Source organism: Drosophila eugracilis, unplaced genomic scaffold (assembly GCF_018153835.1).
Source record: "Drosophila eugracilis isolate 14026-0451.02 unplaced genomic scaffold, ASM1815383v1 contig_415, whole genome shotgun sequence".
Classification (NCBI taxonomy): domain Eukaryota; kingdom Metazoa; phylum Arthropoda; class Insecta; order Diptera; family Drosophilidae; genus Drosophila; species Drosophila eugracilis.
This window is the reverse complement of record NW_024573278.1, coordinates 1,890,757-1,912,864: the sequence shown is the minus strand read 5'-3', so window position 1 is coordinate 1,912,864 and position 22,108 is coordinate 1,890,757. Positions and strand designations below refer to the sequence as shown.

At 39.1% G+C, this 22,108-nt stretch overlaps 1 protein-coding gene across 1 annotated transcript in view; it reads right to left on the bottom strand.

Annotated features, from left to right (window-relative positions):
* The window catches only part of LOC108116869 (protein timeless homolog), a 71,160-nt gene that overhangs the window by 44,947 nt on the left and 4,105 nt on the right, over positions 1 to 22,108 (bottom strand). Inside the window, 8 exon segments of the mRNA XM_017228947.2 lie at positions 3,835 to 3,915; positions 4,055 to 4,188; positions 6,617 to 6,788; positions 14,064 to 14,230; positions 15,021 to 15,144; positions 18,914 to 19,099; positions 20,999 to 21,318; positions 21,378 to 21,635. Coding sequence (XP_017084436.2) covers positions 3,835 to 3,915; positions 4,055 to 4,188; positions 6,617 to 6,788; positions 14,064 to 14,230; positions 15,021 to 15,144; positions 18,914 to 19,099; positions 20,999 to 21,318; positions 21,378 to 21,635 — 1,442 coding nt within the window.

Sequence of the window (22,108 nt, the reverse complement as noted above, 5' to 3'; positions counted from 1 at the left end):
GCATGCTGGGAACTAATGCTATTATTACCTATGGATAAAAACAGATACCTTTTAATAACTTTTACTTTTAAAAATGCATAAATAATATTGAAGATAAAAATCAGATAAAATGAGTTTTAAAATAAATCAAATATAAAAGTTTTTAAAATTTTTTACATTTTTATTAAGCTCTTCTTAAAGTTTTTATAGAAAAAGTTCCAATATTTATGTTGCAGTGTTATCGAACGGCCTTGCCCGCTGTGCCAGTTGAAAGCGCGATGTTCTTGGCCATATCAGTGGCAAGCCAGGCAGGAAGTCAGGAAGGAATATGGGGCAAGTCCCTCTAAGCGACATATTTATGCTTATTTGTGGTCGTGCTTGTAGGCGATAGTGCAACTTATGTTTCCCGCTGTCGCCCAGCCAATAAATTGACTGACATGCCCATGGACACGCCTCTTTGCCCCCTAACCCATTGCCCTGCATACCCTGTGTATGTGTGTGTGTTTTTGTAATCCTGCGGGTCTCATTTTCGGAGCTCGTTAGTTACCACGATACCAGGATACCAGGATGCAACAACCAACCATGGCATAAGGGATACCATTTTTCAGTTTGCAACAAAATTTGCGTTTGCTCTCATTTAAAAGTTATGCGACATATTTACGCGTACAACTTTTACAGCGATGCGGCATGGCGATAATTAGCGGTTTTTAGTATGCCACTAAACTGGTCAGGGGCGAATATTGGTTAATTATGGACCATGAAAAATCTATGAAAACCATCGGCCTGGCGGTTTGGGGCTTTTTGGCTTTTTCGTTCGATAATATTCAATATTGTTCTGGGCGATAGATAAACTATTTATTTCAATGGAAAAAGTGGTATACATTTTGTCAGAGCAAGGCTAGGCTAAACATTTTTAATCACATTGAATGAAACTGGATTAATTATGAATCGATATGCTATGGCCTCCAATGTTGGATTATACTAGCTCAAATTTCAGTCTTTTTTGTATTAGAAATTTTGTGATTAAATTTATAATAAGCCATAATGAAACGATTTTTTTCCGCTGCTCAGCGAATAAATTTAATTTTCGTTATTAGAATAAAAAATGTTCTCTGATGGACAATTAAAAATAGATGACAGAGCAATTGCATTAAGGTGCTTAAAATGCAAATTATATGCAAACATTTTTGAAACCAGAAATTCATTTTCATTTTCCAAAGTGCATTTGAAATTAAATAAATATTTTTAAAAGATATTTACTCAAAGTTTATTAGCTGCTTATATATAAATTTCAATATAGTTTCTGATTTTATGGTTTAAAGATGATTTATTATCCAGCACTAATGAACATTGGGTTCAGTCGTGGAAAACGCGAACCGAATGGTAGCTTAAAAGCTGAAAATGCTAAACATTTCCAGTCAACAAAATCAACAAGAGATGTGCAAAGACGAAATAAAAGGCGAATGCCAAGCTCTTGCCGTTGCTATGCTAAATAAGCGCATCAGCAGACGCTTAAATAAGCTTAGTTAAAAGGCGGCCAAAGTGGGCAGGGCAGCAGGATGTGATCCCTGAGTGGGGGAGAGCTAAAAGTTGCAGCCAAAGTGAAGTTTGAATAAACATTTTGCGCATTTACTTCACTTAAAAGTTTTACTTTTTTCCAAGCACATATTTCTGGGTACCCATTAAGCCAACGCCGGAGAAAGCAGCAGTAGCAAGCTGAAAAAAAAACTACACAGAACGCGCTACCAATTTTATTTTCTCCCTTTCTCGCTCAACTTAAATGAAAAACTCCTAATAGTGTGACTTGGCAAGTATTTAAAAATTCTGGACAGACAGACACACACACACACACACACTCCCGGGGCACTCATCATCCTCAATGCACTTACATACATGGCCAGGCCAGACATAAAATTCACGAATGTGTGTTGTGCTCAGAAACTCCAGTTTATTTTCAATATTTTGCTTACCCAAAAGTGTTCGTTTTCATTGCCAGCAGAGTGGGAAAATGAAATTGAGGCATATAAAGTGGGTAATATACCCTCAAGCTGGGAATTTATCATGGAAGAGTTATGATAAGGATAGATACACTTTCGTTTTGTTATATTTAAGAAAATAAACGTTTTTGAAAGATGATTTATTGTAATTGCTGAATATTGATGTAGCTAAGATTATAATAATTACTTTTTAAACCGGGAAAAACAAACATTTTAAGTTTTTAAGTTGAAGTTCAAAAAGAAAACAACGTGCTGAAAGAAACTAAGCTAAGTGTACCTCATAAACAAGTTGAATCTTTCAGTTAGATTTCACATATTCCTATTCTTTGTTACTAATCAATGTTACTATACAAATCTAAAGACCAATTAGCTAGACTCTTTTTTTAGGGTATTCAGACTAAAGTGAGTATAACCCCGGGACAAAAAGTGCTAGGCAACGGGGCACAAAAAAGTTCCAGACAATGGCCAGACAAAGGAGTGGGTTCCGGGGAAGTGGTCCGTGGGAGGATGCAGCGGCGGAGGCGGAGTAGTGACAGTGGGTGCAAGCTTGGAGACTGCTCTATATGCATATCGCATTTTAATTTATTAGCACAAAAAGTGTCTAGACCTTTTTAAGCTACGCTGCTGCTGCAGCAGCAAAAATTGTATACATTTTAATGCAACAATTTTCGTTGGCAACAATTAAAATGTACATAAATTTCGAGGAAGCATATAACGGAGGCACCAGCCATCATCAACACTGGCAACACTTTCCTGGCAATATATCCAATCAATTTGCACAGAGAGAGAGAGAGAGAGATGGAAATGGAGATGGAGCCTCCAGCATCATCACAGACTTCTCCTATTTGCAGATGCCATCGATTGGATTCCTTTGAGATGGGTATACCGACCAAAAACAGAACCAACAGAGCCAGGCATGGCAGGCAGCAGGTGGAAAATTTTAATGAGGTTGTAATTAAATGACTTGGAAATATTTAAGCCACGTTTTCGATTGCTCCCCAGCACAGCCAGCCTTTGACACTACGACGACATCTGCCAAATGGTTCGGTTTGCTTCTGTACTGCTGGTGCTTCTGCTTCTGCTGGCGGTGGTGTTGGCCTTATTTAAATGTTGACGCGCAAAAGATAAATTATTTTCACGCAATTTTCCCAGAGCAAACAATAAACATTTCTTGAGCGCGTCTTCAATGGGCTTTACATAATTGAGCGGGCAATTAAATTGAAAGGCAAGCACATCTACTGGAGCACCAGTGGGAGCGCTCCGCCTGACCTGGTTCCACCTCAACCAACCATCCAACCAACCAGTCATCCAGCCACCTCCTCACCTGACCCAACTCTGTGGTTTGTTGACTGAAAAATTGCAGGCGGCCGGGACAAAAAAACCAGGCACCGAGAAATTGTCTGTCTGAAATGCAGGGCACCATCACCACCACGGACTCGTATTATCTCGGTGGACAAAATAAAGAACGAGAAAAAAAGAGAGCAAGGACAAGGAATTCCGGGGCACTGCCATTATCTGTAGTTACCGGGCTGCCAGCGTGCTCTGCCTTAACAATAAATAAAAACTATTTAATTTAAGGGCAGCAGAGAGCAGCAAAAGGGCAACAAAATATGAGAAATAAACAGGAGGAAAATAAAATTCGATATAAAAGCCAAGAAAGTTGCATGAAAAAAGGGACACGGACCAAGCGGATTTTTCCCTGTTTTTGACTAGAGTTAATTTATTATGCGAATTGCTTTCGTACCTTTTCCTCAGCCAATGTCAAGTTATTAAAAAGGGGATTTTCCAAGGGGGATTTCGTCTGGCAAAACCCTAACAACAAAGTTCAGAGACCAGGGAATGGCATTTTCAAGCTTACCTGGCGGCTCGAAGAAGGGCAACAGCCTGGTCCAGTTTCTCGGAACGCAGCAGCTTATTTATGCGAATCATGCAATCCTCGCTGAAAGTAGAGAAAGACGAAGAAATATAATAAGAACACGTTGTACGATTGGAAATCGAACTGGCTATGGTTTAGTAATAGTTTCTTCAGGGAGGTGAAAGGTACAAAAAAAAACCTGAAATAGCAACTACTAACTCACCGCTGATCATCGATGGATTTCTCGGATGCTGCATCGAAGGGTATTGGCTGCTCATCCTCTGGCATTTGCAATTCTGTGGACAGGACACTGCACACTTCCGTTGCCAATTCAGCCCATTTGCTGGACAATTCTTCCTGCAATTATGCATTAATAAATTATTTATGATTCACCATTGTTGTTTACCAATGGATAATCACAGAGGGAAATTAGTCGTTACGTAAATATGAAAGCAGCAGAATTAATTATACCAAAAGCAATGATAATTATAACCAAATAACTAGTATAATACTTGTCAGCCATTTTTGCAGGTGACAGAAAAATAAATATATTTGTGAAAATTCAAACGAAACTCTTTTAGAGATAAAATGCAAATGAAATGGGTTTTAAATTTGGAAATTGATTTCATAACATTGCTACGGGGTATGCTAAAAAATATTTCTAGTTCGAATGATCTCTTAAATTATATTTTAAGTTTAGAAAACAACTCATAGCTTTTTGTTAATCAATTATTTAAAGAGTTTTGCTATTTGCATTTCATTAAATCATCATCTAAAAGGCATTACCGGGAATGAATTTTATATTTGCTGATTATTTTATTCCTTGCAAAAAAAACATAAAGGTTTAAATCATTGTTTTTGCCCTTTTTGACCTGTTAACAATGCATATTAATTGAACATCAGTGGCTGGCATCATTCTAAATACAAGTTCATGGCATATGGCAAAGTATTTTCATTTCATTAAATTTCCAAGTCAATGGGAGGGGAAAATTACAATTCATACAGGGTATAGCAGAAGTTTTCCTAACTTTATAGGAATTTTAAAATGCTTATCAATAAATATTTAAAAATATTGATTTATAAATTCTCTTAATTGAAAATTTCAAACCAATTCGTCTGTAAACTCTTTATAAACCCAATCTCATTAAAAAGTATCTTAAAATCGTTTCTCTTTTCCAATATTTTTTATTTGTTTTATTTAATGTTTGCTTACTTTACACGTTACACAATTCCCTTGTTTTTATTTATCGCACGTTTAACTTTTTGCATACCAAACAAAAAAAAAAGGAGGAGGAGGGATATGCAAATATTTGTGCCCGCTCGGCGTTTGTCATGTTTTTCGGCAAGGACAAATATTTATAAATTAATTGTTGAAAAATTGATGCTCGGCGTGGACCAAAAACAATAGCACAACTACACGACCGCAACTATACAAATAAATATGTCAAAAATTAACACAATTGAAGGTTCTTAAATTAATCTTGTTCACATCAGCCTTTGCAGTCCTGTAAAAACCATCGATATTCCTGCCCCACCACAATCACACTGGTTAAAAAAAAAAACGCAGCAATGGTTAGGAGACCACAAAAATGCAGGGAAAATGTTCAGCCTTCGCAGGTTGCAGTTGAAAACTGTTGTGGGAAAACTCCAGAGGCCAGTGGCCACTGCCCGGAAATCACGCTCAGCGGTGCGTCCATTTCCCAACGCGACAAAGTGTGCAAAAACAAAAGATGGTTGGGAAAACAAAAGGATCTAGGTTTTTAGCTAAATATGCGGCTGAGTAATACTCTAAAAAGCTGTTCAAAAATGCATCTTAATAAAAGTTAATATGGCAGTCTAATAGTCAATAGATTTGTACCAAAACTAACTTAAATAGTTGCCTCATTTGGTGTAATTCAAAATGTATAAAACAATTCGCCAGAGCTCAATAAATTAAAGTTAACTTTCCTTTCCAGGCTTTTCAAACCTATCAAATTAAGCTTTTAAGTATTTTTATAAAAGAATGAACTATAATATTAAAATATTTAAGAAACAAATATGTTTAAATGTTAACTAAAAACATAGTCATACCACCTTTATCTAACCTTTTTTTCTGATGGAAAAAACAAGTATTAAACGCAGAACTGAGCTTTTTGAAAAGGGTCAAAGAGGCGGAAAAACAACGGAAGCCTGGTAGACCCACTGGCGAAAGTTTTTCACATTTTCCGCGAGTGTGAGAGTACGAGGGTGTGCTGCGTTAACTAAGGTCACATGCAATTGTGCACCATGAAAATAACACACACCCACACACACAAACACGCACACGCATACGAAGTACAAAATACACAAAAGCCTTAGTCGTTAAAATTGAATAAAATAGAAGCGCTCCTTGTTTTTTGTTCTCTTTTTTCTTCCATATTTTCAGTCAATTAAATTTCACGATCAAACACATAAATCTTCAACGGTCAGGGCATAGACGACAATTGTTTTTTCTGTTTGGCTCCTTTTCCTTGCTTTTTGTTTGCAATTCATTTAAAATTTTATTGGCAATTTAGGGTGTATTTTATGACCTGCACAGCGGGTGCTGACCAGCAGGCTTAAATAAAGTTATTTAATGCGGCCATTTATTTATAAAACATTAAATAGGAGTCTCTATCAAGGCAGTTTCCGATTTTCCCTTCTGGGAAGAATTGTTTTGTAAATTAATTTGATTTTTAATAGCTCAGCAAGACAAAACCTTTTGTTTTAAACTCCTTAAAACCCTTCCAAGAAGTGGGTTTAAACTTATTTTTAACTTGGCTCTTACCTCAGTGGGCTGTGGTTCAGTTGACGGTTTGGACTTGGTCGCCGACTTCTTCTTCCTTCGACCAGCACCACCTCCTCTCTTCTTGTCCTGCACCACCACCGAGTCCTGGCAGAAGCGCTCCATCATTTTAATGAAAACGTTCGCCGTCTCCACCACATCGCGCAGGAAAACCCTATGGAGTTGGGGCAAAGTAGAGGTTAGTTAACAAAATGAAAATATATATACAGGATATATTGTAATTAAATTCTTTATTATATATATAAATATACACACACGTGGCCAAATTGAATTTGTTGCATGATGCTGGCGGAGCCCGTATCTTTATGAAAAATGCATGCCACATTGCTCAAAATTCAATTAAATGTGGCAAATGCTTAATTTTTTTCCAACTCAATTTCATTGGGTCAAATTCAATTTATAAATAAATATTTATGTTCATTCCACACCCTCGGTAATTAACAAGTTTTCATATCATGATAAACTCAAAACATTTAAATATGGTTTGCAAAAGTTATATTTTAGTTTTAATAAATTAACACTTAAATGTGGAATAAATCTGCATAGAAACTCATAAATTGTAAGAAAATATTGAATTATTTTCACCATTCAGCCAGCAATTTATCAAAATAACATTCGATTAATAAACATAAATATTCTTCGAAATATAATATTTCCTATTTCATAATATTCTCATATTTAATTTAATAACAAAAATTCATGGAAAAATGTTCAATAAAATGTCTACATTCACCGAGAAGAATTCCAAAGGAATAAATCAAAGTCGAACATCAATAACCTTTTCTCCAGTTGGCCCCAAAAATATTTATTGAATATCATCGAGTACATTAAAAACGGCCCAAAGGCTACCACGCCCACAGCCTGTCCGCCCGCTAAACAGCCAGGGGAAAAGCTGCCCACCATGACTGACTACTAACTGGGTTAACTCGATTCGGGCTGACTGATGATGCGGCATTGCCGTTGCTGTCGAAGCCGATGACGCCTCCAATTAGCAAATTACCCTCAAAATGTGAAAGGCAACCGAAAAAAAAAAAAAAAAAAGAAAACGAAAAACGTAAAAAAACGAGGCAGAAGACAGCCGCTAAAACTGCCAAAATCAGCTGCCGCTATGCAAAGCTAACTTCCGCTTTGTTTTTAGCCAGCCCGAACCCCGAAAAATAAAAGCCAACGTCATTGTGCACGTCAATTTGTTAAAATGATTGATTGCCGGTTGAATAATGAAAATCGCGCGAGTCACCGAAAGAGGACAATGCGAAACAGGACGAGTATGCAAAGTAGACAGGCTCTATAATGGGCTACAAATATAGAAACCAATAAATAGAAATCTAAAAGCTTTGAAATGTCAATTTTGATTCGAGGACAATACACCATATATATAGCTAAGCTGATTTCTAAAATAAAACACAGAAATTATTATACTAATTGTATCCAGTTTTCTATTCCTAAAATTTTCCTTAAAATTCGCCCACCACTTCAAAGCTGATTTTCCAATATTTCCCTTTGCATACGTGGGCGTAATCCATATTCAAGTCTTTCAACGTCCGCCACTCTAATTGCCAGGGTTTCGCGAGTTCATAAAAATGGCAACATTGCGTTGGCGTACCAAAATGGTAAAATGTCCCCAAAAAAGGTCGCTGCGTTGTTGCCGCCGAAAAATTATGCAAATTCATTGTGAATTTTAATGCCCCACGTGAGCCGCGCTGCAGGAACTTTCCAACATCAGCGCGGCATTTTCGAATGCGGTCAATGTGCCACAACGCAGCTGGCAAGTTGATCCTGGGAGTCGGCGACCAGGGAAATGAATTTGTAATGAAAGTGGTTATCCGGCATTCAGTGACCCATCGGGTCACCAGGAATCGATGGCGTTAGATGCATAGACATTTAGCCAAATTAAACAGCCAAATAATTCAAAAGCGTGGGTGTTTAATAAAAATCAAAGGCTTGTTTCAGCTAGTATACAGGAAATTCAAAGCACAGATGTTAGTTTAATGGTCTTTAAAAGTTAGTCTTTGGATTCCTATTAGGGTTGGGTCATTAAGCTAATAGCTATGGATACGGGAATGTACTTTGAATTACAAACTTTAAAATCTGTTTAAAATCTGTATTTAAAACTATATAATAGTTATATCTAAATCAAAACGTAAAACATTTAGATCGCAAATACAACGTAAATCTCTGATTGGTACCCCCAAAACCTCTATTATTCAACCTGTATTATTCTCAGCAATTAGAAGTCCAATAAATTACACGTCTATAATAGAGCTAAACAAGCCGTAGATTGTACAGCCGCATAAAGCATCAGATGAATGGAAGCCAGTTAGCATGAGCCGGCCAATTCCAAGATATTTGGCCATTTGTATTGATCAAGAACTGTCAGCAGTGACCACAATTGACAGGAGGTTGAGTCTGGGAGGGACGAGTATTGCTCAGTGGCAATTGATGATAAAAGGGCTCAGTTGACTGCAAGGATTGGGAATGGATAGAGAGTGCCGAGGTGTGGGTTATATGGTGTATGGTGCACGTGGATTTGAAATTTGAGTGGTGGTATGTATGCTCCCATATGTACTACCCCCTTTCTCCTAATCTCCCTTCTCCATAGCCATATCCCAAGCTCCTGTCCTGTTTGCGGCTGCTGTGCGGTGCACATTTGATGATAACTGAAATGTGAAATGAATCAAGCGCAGCCAAGTTGACGGCGATGTTACCGCAAAGATGTCCGTGGTGGCAGCATTAACAGCAGGCGCAGTGCAAAAACTGCTGGTATCTGCGGGCTATGATGGCTTCTGCTACGAACTAGGGAATGACTACTTAGCTATTTAGCTAGAATAAGAAATATTAATTTTATATTTAGATAACAGTATGATTTACATTATTTTGTAAAATGTGAAATTAATAAATATCCTGAAAAGATTCTCTCTTTAAGACTGTAGGAACTACTTACTTAGTTTTTTAATTTTTTATTTCATTTGTAACTTAAAATTTCTGCAAACGCAACTTTTGAGTTTCATTTCATTCAGCTAAGTTTGGCAACACTACTTTTGGTGAACGAAGTTGATGCGGCGATGGCGATGGTGGCGGTACTGCAGATGCGGATGCTGGTGGCACCTGACCACAACGCCAAGTAACCGCAGCGGAAAGACAGGTGGGCGGTTTGATAGTTGCACAACATATTGCATTCCGCAAACCATTTTACAAGCGGATCCAAATCGATTGCCCACCTAACCTGCCCACCGCCCTAATGATGATGCGCAGGTGCAAATCGAGTCAACCCCACCCATTATTACTACGGCCATTTACACTTCTACAGAGAGGCGAAATTAAGGATATAAAAACTGGACTAAAACCAGATAAGTTAATTCCGAAAATAGTAAGGAAAAGGTTAAGGAAATAAATATAGAGTTCATAATAAGATTAATCAAAGCAGGTGCCTCCTAGAAACTTATAGTTTGATTACTTTTAAAAATCTTGAAAAATGATCAAAGCCAGATTATATTCTAATGAACTAACTCCTTATAAGCTCAAGTTTGAGCCCCTTTTTATTCTCTCTGCACACATACTCAATCTCAAGCACATGTGACCAGCAAAGCCTGGCAGCAGGACAAAGATAAATCGTTAATAAATTATTTATAATTAATTTGTATGCACGCGGTTTTGTAACTTCTGGCTGTTTTAGCCTTAGCTTAAGCTGTTGTTGTTGCTGTTGCTGTTGCTTGATTTGATATTCGCGTTTACGCTGATTAAATGGACGCCAACAGCCGCAAGATGCCAGGGTGCCAGGGAAAATGAGAGGAAGAAGTTGAAGTAGCAGCAGCAGGTTGAGCATACAGAATTAATTAGAACACTTGGGTGTTTTTGGGGTTGGTCAAGTGTCTGAAGAGAAGTGGGAGGGGGGAGTTATCTTTAGAGGTCAGGGGTTGCGAATCGGGAATAGGGAATCTGAAATCAGAAGAAGATGGGGATTGTTTTCGCGGCGAGCTGTGGGCGCATGTTGAATAAATGATAAAATGTAATTGCGCCCAAAACACCCAAACTCACACAAGCCGACTATTTGCGGGCAGTTGTTTTTGCTGCCTTGTTGTTGGCATAAGACGTTTATAATGAAAATATTATTAATTATGACAGCCACAGCAACAACAACAACAACAATGACTGATAACCGTCGATTGCAACATGGCGTTAGTGTTGTCCTTTTGGCCTTTTAAAAGTTATTTGTGGTCTTTTGGAAAGGGGAATTTGTTTAACAAAACAAAGAAAGATTTTCTGATTTAAAAAAAAAAATTATTACTTGGATTGTGGGAGATAAAAAAGTGTTTTAATTTATTCAAAACTAAAAACGTAACATTTTCAAACTGTTTATCAATTTCTATTTTATAATTCCAATAATTTTTGCCACTAAAATCTCGGCAACACTACTTTCGGCAGCCAAAGCTGTGGCAAAATGGGTGGCATTAATCTGAGCGTTGGACAAAAAGGTAGCATGAGGCTGCTAGCCGGAGTCATAAATTATTCATCTTGACACCGAAAAATCTTTAATCTGTCAGACACTCAAAAACACTGATTGCAGTTCAAAAGGCGCACCACGATTTACATGACTGCCAATTGGCCTGCTTAATTGAAAGCTGTTCAGCTCGCTGATGACGCAACTTAATGTTTAATCGATTAAATTGTATAAACCAACTATTTTCAGCACGCTACGCATTAATCATGCTCCAATTAAGTCACAGTTGCTGCCCCAGCAGCATCCCACACACAGCTGCAGTTACATGCTACCAAATGTATCTGTATATCTGCGTTTTGTATCTGCCATTGCATTGAGTTTCCTGAACCCAAACTATTCCATCCTTTGACTCCCTCTCTCTCTCTCTCTCTCTCTCTGTTCATCCTGTCTGCAAAACCTCTGTCAATTTCATGTTTGCGCGCTAAATTAATTTAGTCAAAGCTTTGAAATTGCCAGTGCCCCAACTAACAGACTCTCAGACCGACTAACTAGAGCCCAGCTCTACTGGCTGATGTGATGCGTTGATAGTCGACAGTAAAACCCAACAGGCACACAACAATTTGTTTATCTGTTTATGTCATCGGATACAGTGGAACGTTTAAGGAGTAAGTTAAGGATATTCAAAGAACTGCATACTACATGGACCATATATTATTAATCTTATCTACATTGAAAGACAGCAAAGTTATTGCCTAACATTTTTGATATTATTTTATGAACTCAATTAACACAAATTTCATTTTCATTTTAAAGTACATAACATTTAATATAACCATTGAAACATTGATTAGTCTTGTCTGGTTTAAGTAGTGTTTAAAAAAAAACATATGTTAAGCTTAAAAGATTAAACTTCCGGTGGAATATAATGTTTTTATATGTTAAACAAGAATTAAAATGCCAATATGGTTTTAAAACCAAACTACAAAAAAGCGTCGTGAATAAAAAATAACCTTCTTCCCAAAGAATCCAAAACAACGCATTAATATTTAAAATCAATCAAAAATTTTAAAACGCTTTCGGACAGGTTTGCATTTAGTTTTCAACAATATTGTTTTGCGATTGTTTAGTTTTTCATAAACAAAACAAATGTTAGAGACCCAAACTAAAACCATTGAATAGAAATATAACAAATTCTGGGTACCCAAATACTGCTTTTGATTTCACCTCTTTTTCATTCACAGAGAAAAGAATAATTTTTGGTAAACTTTTAAAGTCGACATAAAAAGGTTCTTATGAACACGAGTTAGATAATTAAATTAAATGCTAACTGACAAGATTAGAAACTTTTGGGAACCCATTGCACCTCTCTTTGCCACTGTCATTCGAGAGTCTGTGACACAGAAATAAATTTTCAGGCATTTATTGCAGGTATCACTCGACACAGAGCACTCGGGGAGTCGAGTTTGTTTGACAGGCGAATTTGTGCAGCCATTTAGAAATATTCAAGTGAGTCTAACTCTTCATGTTCGGCAGTATAAAAAATCGCAATTATTTAAATGGATTGCGCAGTGGCTTGCATTTAAAAAGGATCTGCCAGATATGCGTTATCCTTTTCAAAAGGTTTTTTAGAAAGCAAGCACCCATGGAGTGGCAGGAAAGTATGATCATGCTTTTTAATGCCTATCCAATTGCTGAAAGTAAATGAGTTTTTATGGAGTGCTCGTTGTGTCAATGAACTCCATAATATGTAGGTAATGAGTTTAAAATCACTTTCTGCACCTACGAGTAAATCATGAAAATCCCCCTGTTGAATCTGTTGAAGTTGCAGTATATTCAATGCTCTGCAGCGATTTATCAAGTAGCCGCAGTGTGGCACACGCTTCGATTGAAATAATCTCGATTCAGCTTTCGTGCAGAGAGCTCGGTGTTAACTTGGCAATTAAGATGCAGCCAAGGTGCACGATTTGCCCTGGGAAAAAAATAAAACACACTCTCGCTCTAAGCTAGTAAGGGTTAGCTTCTGGCTGATGGCATAATTTTTATGCCAGAGCACGCGTTCAGCACATGCTTGTAAAATCAATTAAACTTTTAGCCAACTCCCATTGCCTCCTCGCGAGGAATGTGCAACTAGTTCATTTACCGATTCCGGCTTTTGGGGGAATACACGCATATGTATGTATATAAGCAAGCCACATTCACTGAACTCTGTTTTTGGGGATAGTGCTGTCGGATGATAAAAGTTCGCTAAACTGGACGGGCAAAAGAATATTTCAAAGAAAATATTTATAAAGTAAACAAGAAATTTAGAAATATAAAACAATATGGGAGTATATTTAGAAAGAGAAAACCTGATTGAACAATTTCAAAAGACGACGCTTATTTTGCTGCCTACTTTTAGGCACTTTTAAAAGAGTGATTTCCAAGGGGAAGCATTTTAAGTATGTAAACTAGTCAGGAATTTTTATAAATTAAATATCTTGAAACTCGAAAACATTTATTTCCCATTAACTTTTTCCTAGTTGGAATGTCATACGAAAACCACTAGCTCGTCAGCACTAATAGGGAAGCTTTTGGCGACCCAGCAGACATCTGTGCAAATAGCCGAACAAACAGACCAAGACTCAAGACAAAGGCATGCCGCCAAGACAAACAATGCCTGATTGTCGGGGCGAGAGATCCTGGCAGAAAGGGCGATATCCTGACAGCCTGCACTGCATATTTCGTTAGAGGGATGGTTGGTGGGCTTTTGGAGCAAGTGCTCGTAGTAATCCCATTAGAGGATGTGTGTTTGGCTTGCTTATTTGCGGATGCCACGGGGTCGTGGCCGTTATCTATCAGAAATGCAGCCAACCAGCCGGGCCATGGAGATGGTTTCCAAATTCGGGTCGGTTCGGTATGGGTATGATGGGTTTTAGCATGGGCGGAAGGGCAAGTTATTTTCAATCGGAATGTATGTGCATAGTTGGAATGGTTATTCGCTCGGGTACTCACTTTGTGCTATGCGCCTCATTGTAGTTCATTAACAAATGCAGCACTGTCTCCCGATACTCCAGCACATAGCACACGTTGTTCAATAACATATCGAACAGGGCCCGCGCGTTGCTGTCATCCTTAAGCTTCTGCAGTGCCAACAGGCTTTGGAGCAATTCCCGGAATGTCTTTAATTAAAAAATTGGTAAGCATTAACTTGGCAGACGCTGGAGTATTTGATTGGAAAGAGATGGGGTGGTGCTGGTGCCAGTGCGTGTGTGTCGCATTGTAATGAGTCCAAGGATCTGACTATTGGTAGGAGACTTCTCACACACGTCAGTAATTATAAACGCTGTCCTTTGCTTGTGGCAAGTCCAAGTATCCTTAGTGTAAACTGATTTGATTGGGTTTACTTTGAACTAAGTCTGTTACTGTGAAATGGTAATGAATATGGTCTTGTCTAATCATTAGTTTTGTCTATTTAGATTACTTTTGTTTGTGGATACTCGTATATCAAATAATATCCTTTGATATCCCCATCCATTATCCATTTAATTGGTGTGTTATATAAGCTCATATCTTGAGCAGGAGGATCAAAGAAACCTTTTGTGCCTGGCGTTTCTCGGGCTAATCCTCGGCAAATCCCGCTGTTCATTTGAAGTTTTCCCCATCATTCCGACGGGCTTAAAGGATACGTTGAGCTTGGCTTGAGTACTGGGAGTACGGAGTACCAACGAGCAGCACCAGCCGGCAGGCACCAAGCTTAATCCAAGGCAAACGTCGAGCGGCAACAGAGTGCCCCCAAAAGTGCACTTACAACGCCAAAGCAAACAACAACAGACCCGCACACACACTTCACACTCTCTCTCCCTCTCTGTCTCTGTCTCGGCTTAGATGATGGCCAAGCGGGATCTGAATGGAAGGATGAAGCAGATTGGGGCAGGACCTCAAACTGAACCTGGAAGCGGAGTGACTTACCAAAAGGGCTACATGCAGTCGCTTGGCCCAGAGACGCGCCTGTTTCTTGTCGCTCACAATCATGTCCATGTCATGTTGCATGCGCGTCAGGACCCAGTGGAAGCATTGCACGCTCAACGATTCGCTGTGAATGAAATGGAAAAAGCCAACACGGTTACATTACACACATGTATACACAGCTGGGTAAATGTTAAACTTAAATGTAAAAATTAAAAAATACATATATAAACTCGTATATAAGACAAATGTATAGATGATGTGTAGAAAAAATAATAAATGAAACTTAAAATGTAATCTTCAAATAAAGATTACATTATCGTTATTCTAGTAATTAAATCCGTCTTTTTAAAACAATTTTTTGGCTTTTAAAAGTGTTATTTTATGCCAAGATAATTAAATGAAATATTTTATTACAAGTGTACGCTGCATCATACGAGTATATAGTGTGAGTGGTTACGTTTAAGTGCATATTTAAGTAGTAAAATTCTGCATTAAAGTTGGCCAAAGTTGGCAGGAAGGAGCTGGAAAACAGGTAAGCAGCTTCCCGTCTACCGTCTGCCACTTGCAACTCGCACAGCGAAAAACTCATTAACAAAATTAATTTTTAAGTAGCGCTAGAATTGAGCGCCAGCCAGCCTAAGTTTCACTTGCCCCTTCGCCTTCAAGGACGCAAGAACCAGTGGGCGTTGACATGCCGCACGTTACCCAGTTGCCACCAAAACCTGAACAACCCACTTCCCCACCCATCTAACAAGCCACCAATCCAACTGCAGCTTCACCCAAAACTAAACCACCCACTTCCGGTGATGGTGGAAGCAGCATTTGCCTGCAACTTGGCTAAATTAGCACAGCCCAACGTCTGCTGCGACCACCATTAAAGTTTTGCGACAACGTCGAGAGCATCTGAAGAGGCATTAAAAACAAATTAATTACAGATGTGCGGCAGTGCAACAGCAATAAGAACCTAAATAAATAAATTATAAAATCAATAAAAGTGCAATGAGCAGCAGCACGATAAATGTGGTAATGGGGAACAAGCGGAAAAAGCTTTGATTGATGTTGAAACTTTTATCGTAGAAATAGTAAAAAGCAAGTAAACTAATTGAGATTTTAACTGGGTACGTATATATTCAAAATAAGTTTACAAAAACATAAGAGTTTCAGGAGGTTGAATTAGTTTGAAATGGAAAAATAAAAATAAATAAATGGGTCTAGAGTATTAAAAATAAGATTTTAAAAATTTAAAAAAAACTCAATGGAAATTCCCATTCATAAGTTTTTCAAGAAGCCAATTGTTTTTATTTTCCTTCAGCACCCATTGATTTCATCAATTGAATATCTGCCATGCATGAGAAGCTGCTCATTCTTCGACTCCAACGATTGATTTCCGTATCAATTCTTTGTACGTGTACTCGCATAAACAAAATGACAAACTCAATTTCACTTTTTTTTCGGGTTGCTGGCGGTTGGAAAACTTTGCCCATCTGAAAGCCCATACATTACGGCAATGCCATGCTTTATATAGTGCAAAATCAGTAGAAAATGGCAGACGATAAAGAAAGTTCGGGGCGGTGAGGGGCCAGCGTCAAATTGCATTTGAGGAAATAAACAGAAAGTTTTATGGTTGGCAACTACATATATATATACCTAGGGATGCGTACTATATATACTTTACTTTACTATATATATAGTATATGCAGAGAAAAATGAGACGAAAAAGTCTGATAAAAGGCAGAGGGACATTGCTGAAAATGAAAAACAGGAGCAGGAGCTACCAACTTAGAATAGTGCGAGGGAGTTGCCCTACAGTTGAGAAAGCGGGGATAAAGGGAAAAACGGGTCTGGGAAAAACTTTGCGCCAACGGAATGACAACATTTTTGCAAAGCTTCATTGTTGTCATTCAGAAACTAATTTGAAAGTAACCAAAACAATTTTAAAGAAATTTCCTACCACACAGCCAGCGAAGGAAGACCAAAAGGGAGCTGGATCCGACTCCGGATACCCCGAATCCGGAGAAGGAGAAGGAGCAACGTCAGCCGGATGACAACATAAAGAACGCAAAATTTTATTAACAGCATGCTGGACAAGAATGAAAACAACAACAGTAGAAATACCGGCAAAGGGAGATACACTGAGGAAAATAATAATAAACTAGCCATTTATAAAATTTATTTCTAACACACTTTTTTATGATAAGACAACCACAAAAAACTAACAAAAATCTTGTAAAATTCTTTAAGATTAAATAAATCTACAATTTGGACAACCTAATTTCCCGCAGTGTTGCAAAATCATGGTATCGGTATAGTTCGTTTGACAACTTTGGCCAAGAATATTACAGGGCATGCTGTGCACTCCAAAGAGGAGCCGAGTGAGTAGCCTTGCAGTGGCTGTAAAGTGGCCAAGTGGCCGTGGGTCAACAATTGGCGTCGTGACTTTGATTTGTGCATGTGTTTGTTGTTGACCTCTGCCAAAAAGTAATGCAATAAAACTCTAGTGACGAAGCTCTGATGTCGAACAACCGAACAATGACATACAAATTTTGTTGTGACCGCAGGAAAAAAAATTCTTGGGGTCAAAAGCTATAGAAACGCTTCGCATTTCACAGTGACACTCTGCTTGGCAATTGTCATCATACTAAAGTTTATTTGCTGCGCACTTTACTCTTTTATTAAAAAAAAAAAAACAAATAAGAGAAGGAAAACTAGCAAATGGAAACCATTGAAAATACCCCTTATAAGCGGTCCCTACTTTTCTCGCTTCAACAGTTCAGATGATGGATTGTCCTTTCGACAGATAAAAATAAGTATTATGAAGATTGTTTGTGGGCGAAAACGAATCAGAAAAATCAATTTTAAGTTTAGCAAAGGCTAATATTAAACTTCAAGTTGTGTAGTTTTTTTAACCAACAAAATAAATTATTGTAGTTCCCATAAATTTTCCATTTTTTAAACTTATAAAACCAAATTTATTTATATTTCACATATAAATTCTCATATCTAAGTTTGCAATAAAAAACCACTTATGGAAAGTCAGATTGAAACAATTCTAATTAATATTTACAAACTATTAAATCAAAGCTAATCCTATAAATAATTCTTATAATCCTACCGGCAATTGTAGAATGAAATATGACTTATTAGTTTAAAGCACATTGCAATTTGAAATTTATTAAATCTGAGTGAAAATCTAATAAAAAATTCACTTTTAAACAACTTAAATAGTTAAGCACTTGTTGAACCTCAGACAGTTTTTTCCTGTATCAAATTCCAACATCAGTTTAAATTTGGCTTCTTTGAGGAAAAATGTTCAAAGTGAGAGTGGCCAGCGAAATAAAAGTTTGGCAGAATTTCCTTCACTTGAAGAGTGTTGCGAAGTAATTTGATTAAAAGCCTTGATGGAGGCGGTTTTCATACAGAGAGAGAGAGCGAGTAGCTTGTGCCCCGGGGATTTGCATATCTGCTGACTTGGTCAGAGGAGGACTAGGTCGGCGTTTCATTAGCCTTTGAAAGCAAACCTTATTCATCAGCAGCATCATCATATCACTTTTCGAGAACTACTCTTCAGCTTCTTTGAAACTTGTAGGCAATTCATTTGAACTCTTTAAGCATTCATTGTGAGGCATATCTGGGCCAAGTCGTACTCTCTTTTACGCAATGGCATTGGCAAACAGAAATCATATGCCAGTGATGCTAAATGTATCATCATTTAATGCAATTTTTCTTATGAAAAACTTTGTTTCTTTAATGTTTCAGATTAATTAAAGAAATATCATATATTAAATATGTAATAAAGTTTTATAAAGTTCTTAAATCCATCAGAAACAAAGACTCATATATATATTCCAAAAAATTCTCAGTTCTATTGCCAAACCCACTTGAGTGCCACTCACCTGACTAACTGCAATTGTAGACCACTCAAACGATTGAACTCCATGAAAAATCGTATGGCCCACAATAGATAGGAGTCATCGTGACTCGACGAGCCGGCATTGCGTTCCAGGACACGACGCACCTGCCTCACCAGCGTGTTGTAAGCGGAGCGCAGTACCTCGATGCAGTACTCGCGCAGGCACAATCTGCAAAAGCCAGTAAAAAAAAAAAAATGTGAGAAAAATCCAAAAGCTAAAAAGTGAGAGAGTGGGGGGAAAGACATGAAAAATGGTTATACCACAATAATATTGATTGAAAGCGAACGCCCTCTATCAGTTTATATAACAAATGCGGACGCTGCAACGGCATTTGGCAGCGCTGATGCAATAAATTTCGCCTGGCCAATTTATTTGTGCAAAGCTGGCTAAAAGATGCAGCCAGCCAGCCAACCAACCAAACAGCCCAACCATCCCCAATCCTTTCGAGCGGAGAGCAATCTCTGCCAGCAGGCGAAACACAAATCCAACGCATCGATGCCGACGCGGATTAATTTATGCCAAAAAAGGAGGGGCAACTGCAAAAAAAAAAAGAGATAGGATTCCCCTCCTTGTCGGCTTATTGCAACATGCACTTGTGGTTGGCTAACAAATTGTTAGGGTGCACGGTGCTCCAACACGTGACATTGATGAACTTTCGCCTTTTTTCCGCCTACGTGCCTCTTGGCCCTCTGACTTGGCCATTCGTTTCTCTGGCTAAATGGGACATTTGGAGTTGTCTAATCACAGGCACCGGCGTCGCCTCGGTCACATTTGTTCTGCTCCATCAATTTATGGGCGCCTAAAGATTTGGCCAACCGACGGGGCTAAGCATCTTGCCCCATAAACCAGGCCAGAAAACACACTGGCCGACTAACAAGCAAAAATGTTGCCAGCCAGCTACAAAATCGCAGCGGAAAATGGCGAAAAAAAAGGAAAATCCTTTTGAGGATTTTACTTGAAAATTGCATGCCTCGCCGGCCAGAGATCCCAAAGTCGATGCCGATGGCAATGGCGATGCAGAAAATGCCGATGGCGCCGCCAAGTTGCTGCTGCAGTTTTATCTTTGCACGGGTTTTTATGCTCCATGCCACAAATTGAGGAAGAACTCTGGACCTTACAGGCGAACTATAAATGCTCTGAGGGTTGGCGAAAGGATTTCGATGAGAGTTATCTTTTAGAATATCAAATGTGACTACAGAACATTGTATATGTTGGCATGTTATTTAATACTTTGTATAGATTAAAGATTTTATGATAGTTTAGGATAGTCTATTAATCATTCAAGTTATACATTTGAAATTCATAACTTAGAAATTCAGAAACAAACTGCCGTAAGATTCGAATAGTTGGCATTATATCTTATTAAAGGATAGGTTTTGTATATTCTCCCTCCAACTAGGGTATATTTTTCTCTTACCAAAAAAAAGGAAACCCGTGACCGCAACGAATGCATTTGGTGTAACTATTCAAGAAGGCCCGGATAGCGGGCATCCCGGGCACCTTGTCCTGCGGGCAGAAAGGCAGATCCTTTAAGTAGTTTGTTGGTTAGCGGAGAAGCATAAAATAGCTGCACCTGGTGGCCATTAGGGGGAGCGGCGACAGAGGCGTTCGGCGCCAAGATATTGTTTAGCCCGGCCAAGTCAGGCGGAACCCAGAGAGTCAGGGAACCAGAGAGCCCCTAGCAGCCAATATCGTTTGTGCGATTCTATAAAACAGCAGGAATTACAGGCAGATGGGTGGCCGAAATGGGGGAAGGAGCGGCATGAACCGAAAGGGCCAAAAGGAAATGGCTTCATTTATTATTGAATATTATTTTATACGCTCGCTCGGTTGCTCACTCGCTCCGGTTCAATCTCTCGGATACGGCTGTCCTGGCAGCGTAAAATCGAAAATCAATGGCCGGGATGTGGCCCCGCAGTCGGTTGGTGGCCATAACAATTCCGATGCTAATGGCCACACCACCAGCCGCACAATAGGCATGGTCTCCCGGAGCACAGAGCCAAAGTGCAGGAAGTGGCCACAGACAAATGGATATGGCTTTGGGTTACGGACTACCCCATGACTCACCTCACGGTGAACGCACTGCGGCGGGTCACCTGCGCCTCCTCTTGTATATGGCGATGGGACCGCTTCTGTTGTTCTTTCTCCCGGTCAAAATCGATCGATGTTACTCGCTCTAGGGCCTGGTGGCATATCACATCGCGATCAGATACGGACTTCATGTTCCGGATGACGTAGGTGCCGCCGAAACGGGAATGCCGCCCTGGAGGTGGACGAGCCTGACGGCGAGCACGCTCCCGGCGTCTTGCCGCCATAAGTTCTTGCTGGTCGCGTTGCTTCTCGCTGAGACCACGCTGCAGGGAGGCATCCGCCAGGGATTCGGCACTCTGAAATATATTGAAAAATTAAAAAGGGATTGAGGCATATTAAATAAACGATAACAAACCTGTTCCCTGAACAGCAGGCAGACAATTTCCAGTCCGTGCAGATGGAACTGCTCCTCATCCGGCGAGGATATCACAAATAGTACTAAATCCAGCATTCCAGTTTGATGCAAGGCCCAAATGACCTGATCATGGAGACTGGCATCGTTGTCTGCCCGGCACTCGGCCTCTGGGTTTGCTGGCACCTGCAGGACATTCCTTACCAGCACCAGGATGCGTTCAATCAGAAGATTTTGCTCTTCGCTGCGTATGGCAAAGGCCTGAAAGGAAAGTCAAAGCCTGCCATTAGAAGTCAGTGTAATAAAATGCTGCAGCAAATCCCAGTGTAAAAATCTAAGCACCAAATCCCGCGAGTCAAGTTAAAATAATCAAATGAAATTAAATTAAATTAAATTGCAAATTTATGTAGCTCGACTGTAAAACGGAAGCCCCGAATTTAGGGCACAAGACAAGCGATGGGACCACAACAAAGTCAAGTTGAAATCAATTTGAGCATGGTGTGGGCGTTAAGAGGAAATGCCTTGGGTGGCACAAAAAAAATGTGGGTGGGTGGATGGGCTCCATGGGTTAGGGTTGGACCGGAGCAGGAGCAAACCCAGCAGGACATTACAGTTGCTGCTGTGAGCTTAAAAATAAATACAACTAATGCGGCTTTTGTGCCTACAAGCCAGCTGTGACTCCTCCTTCACCCGGACATAGACACCCATACCCATACCCATACCAACATCTACAT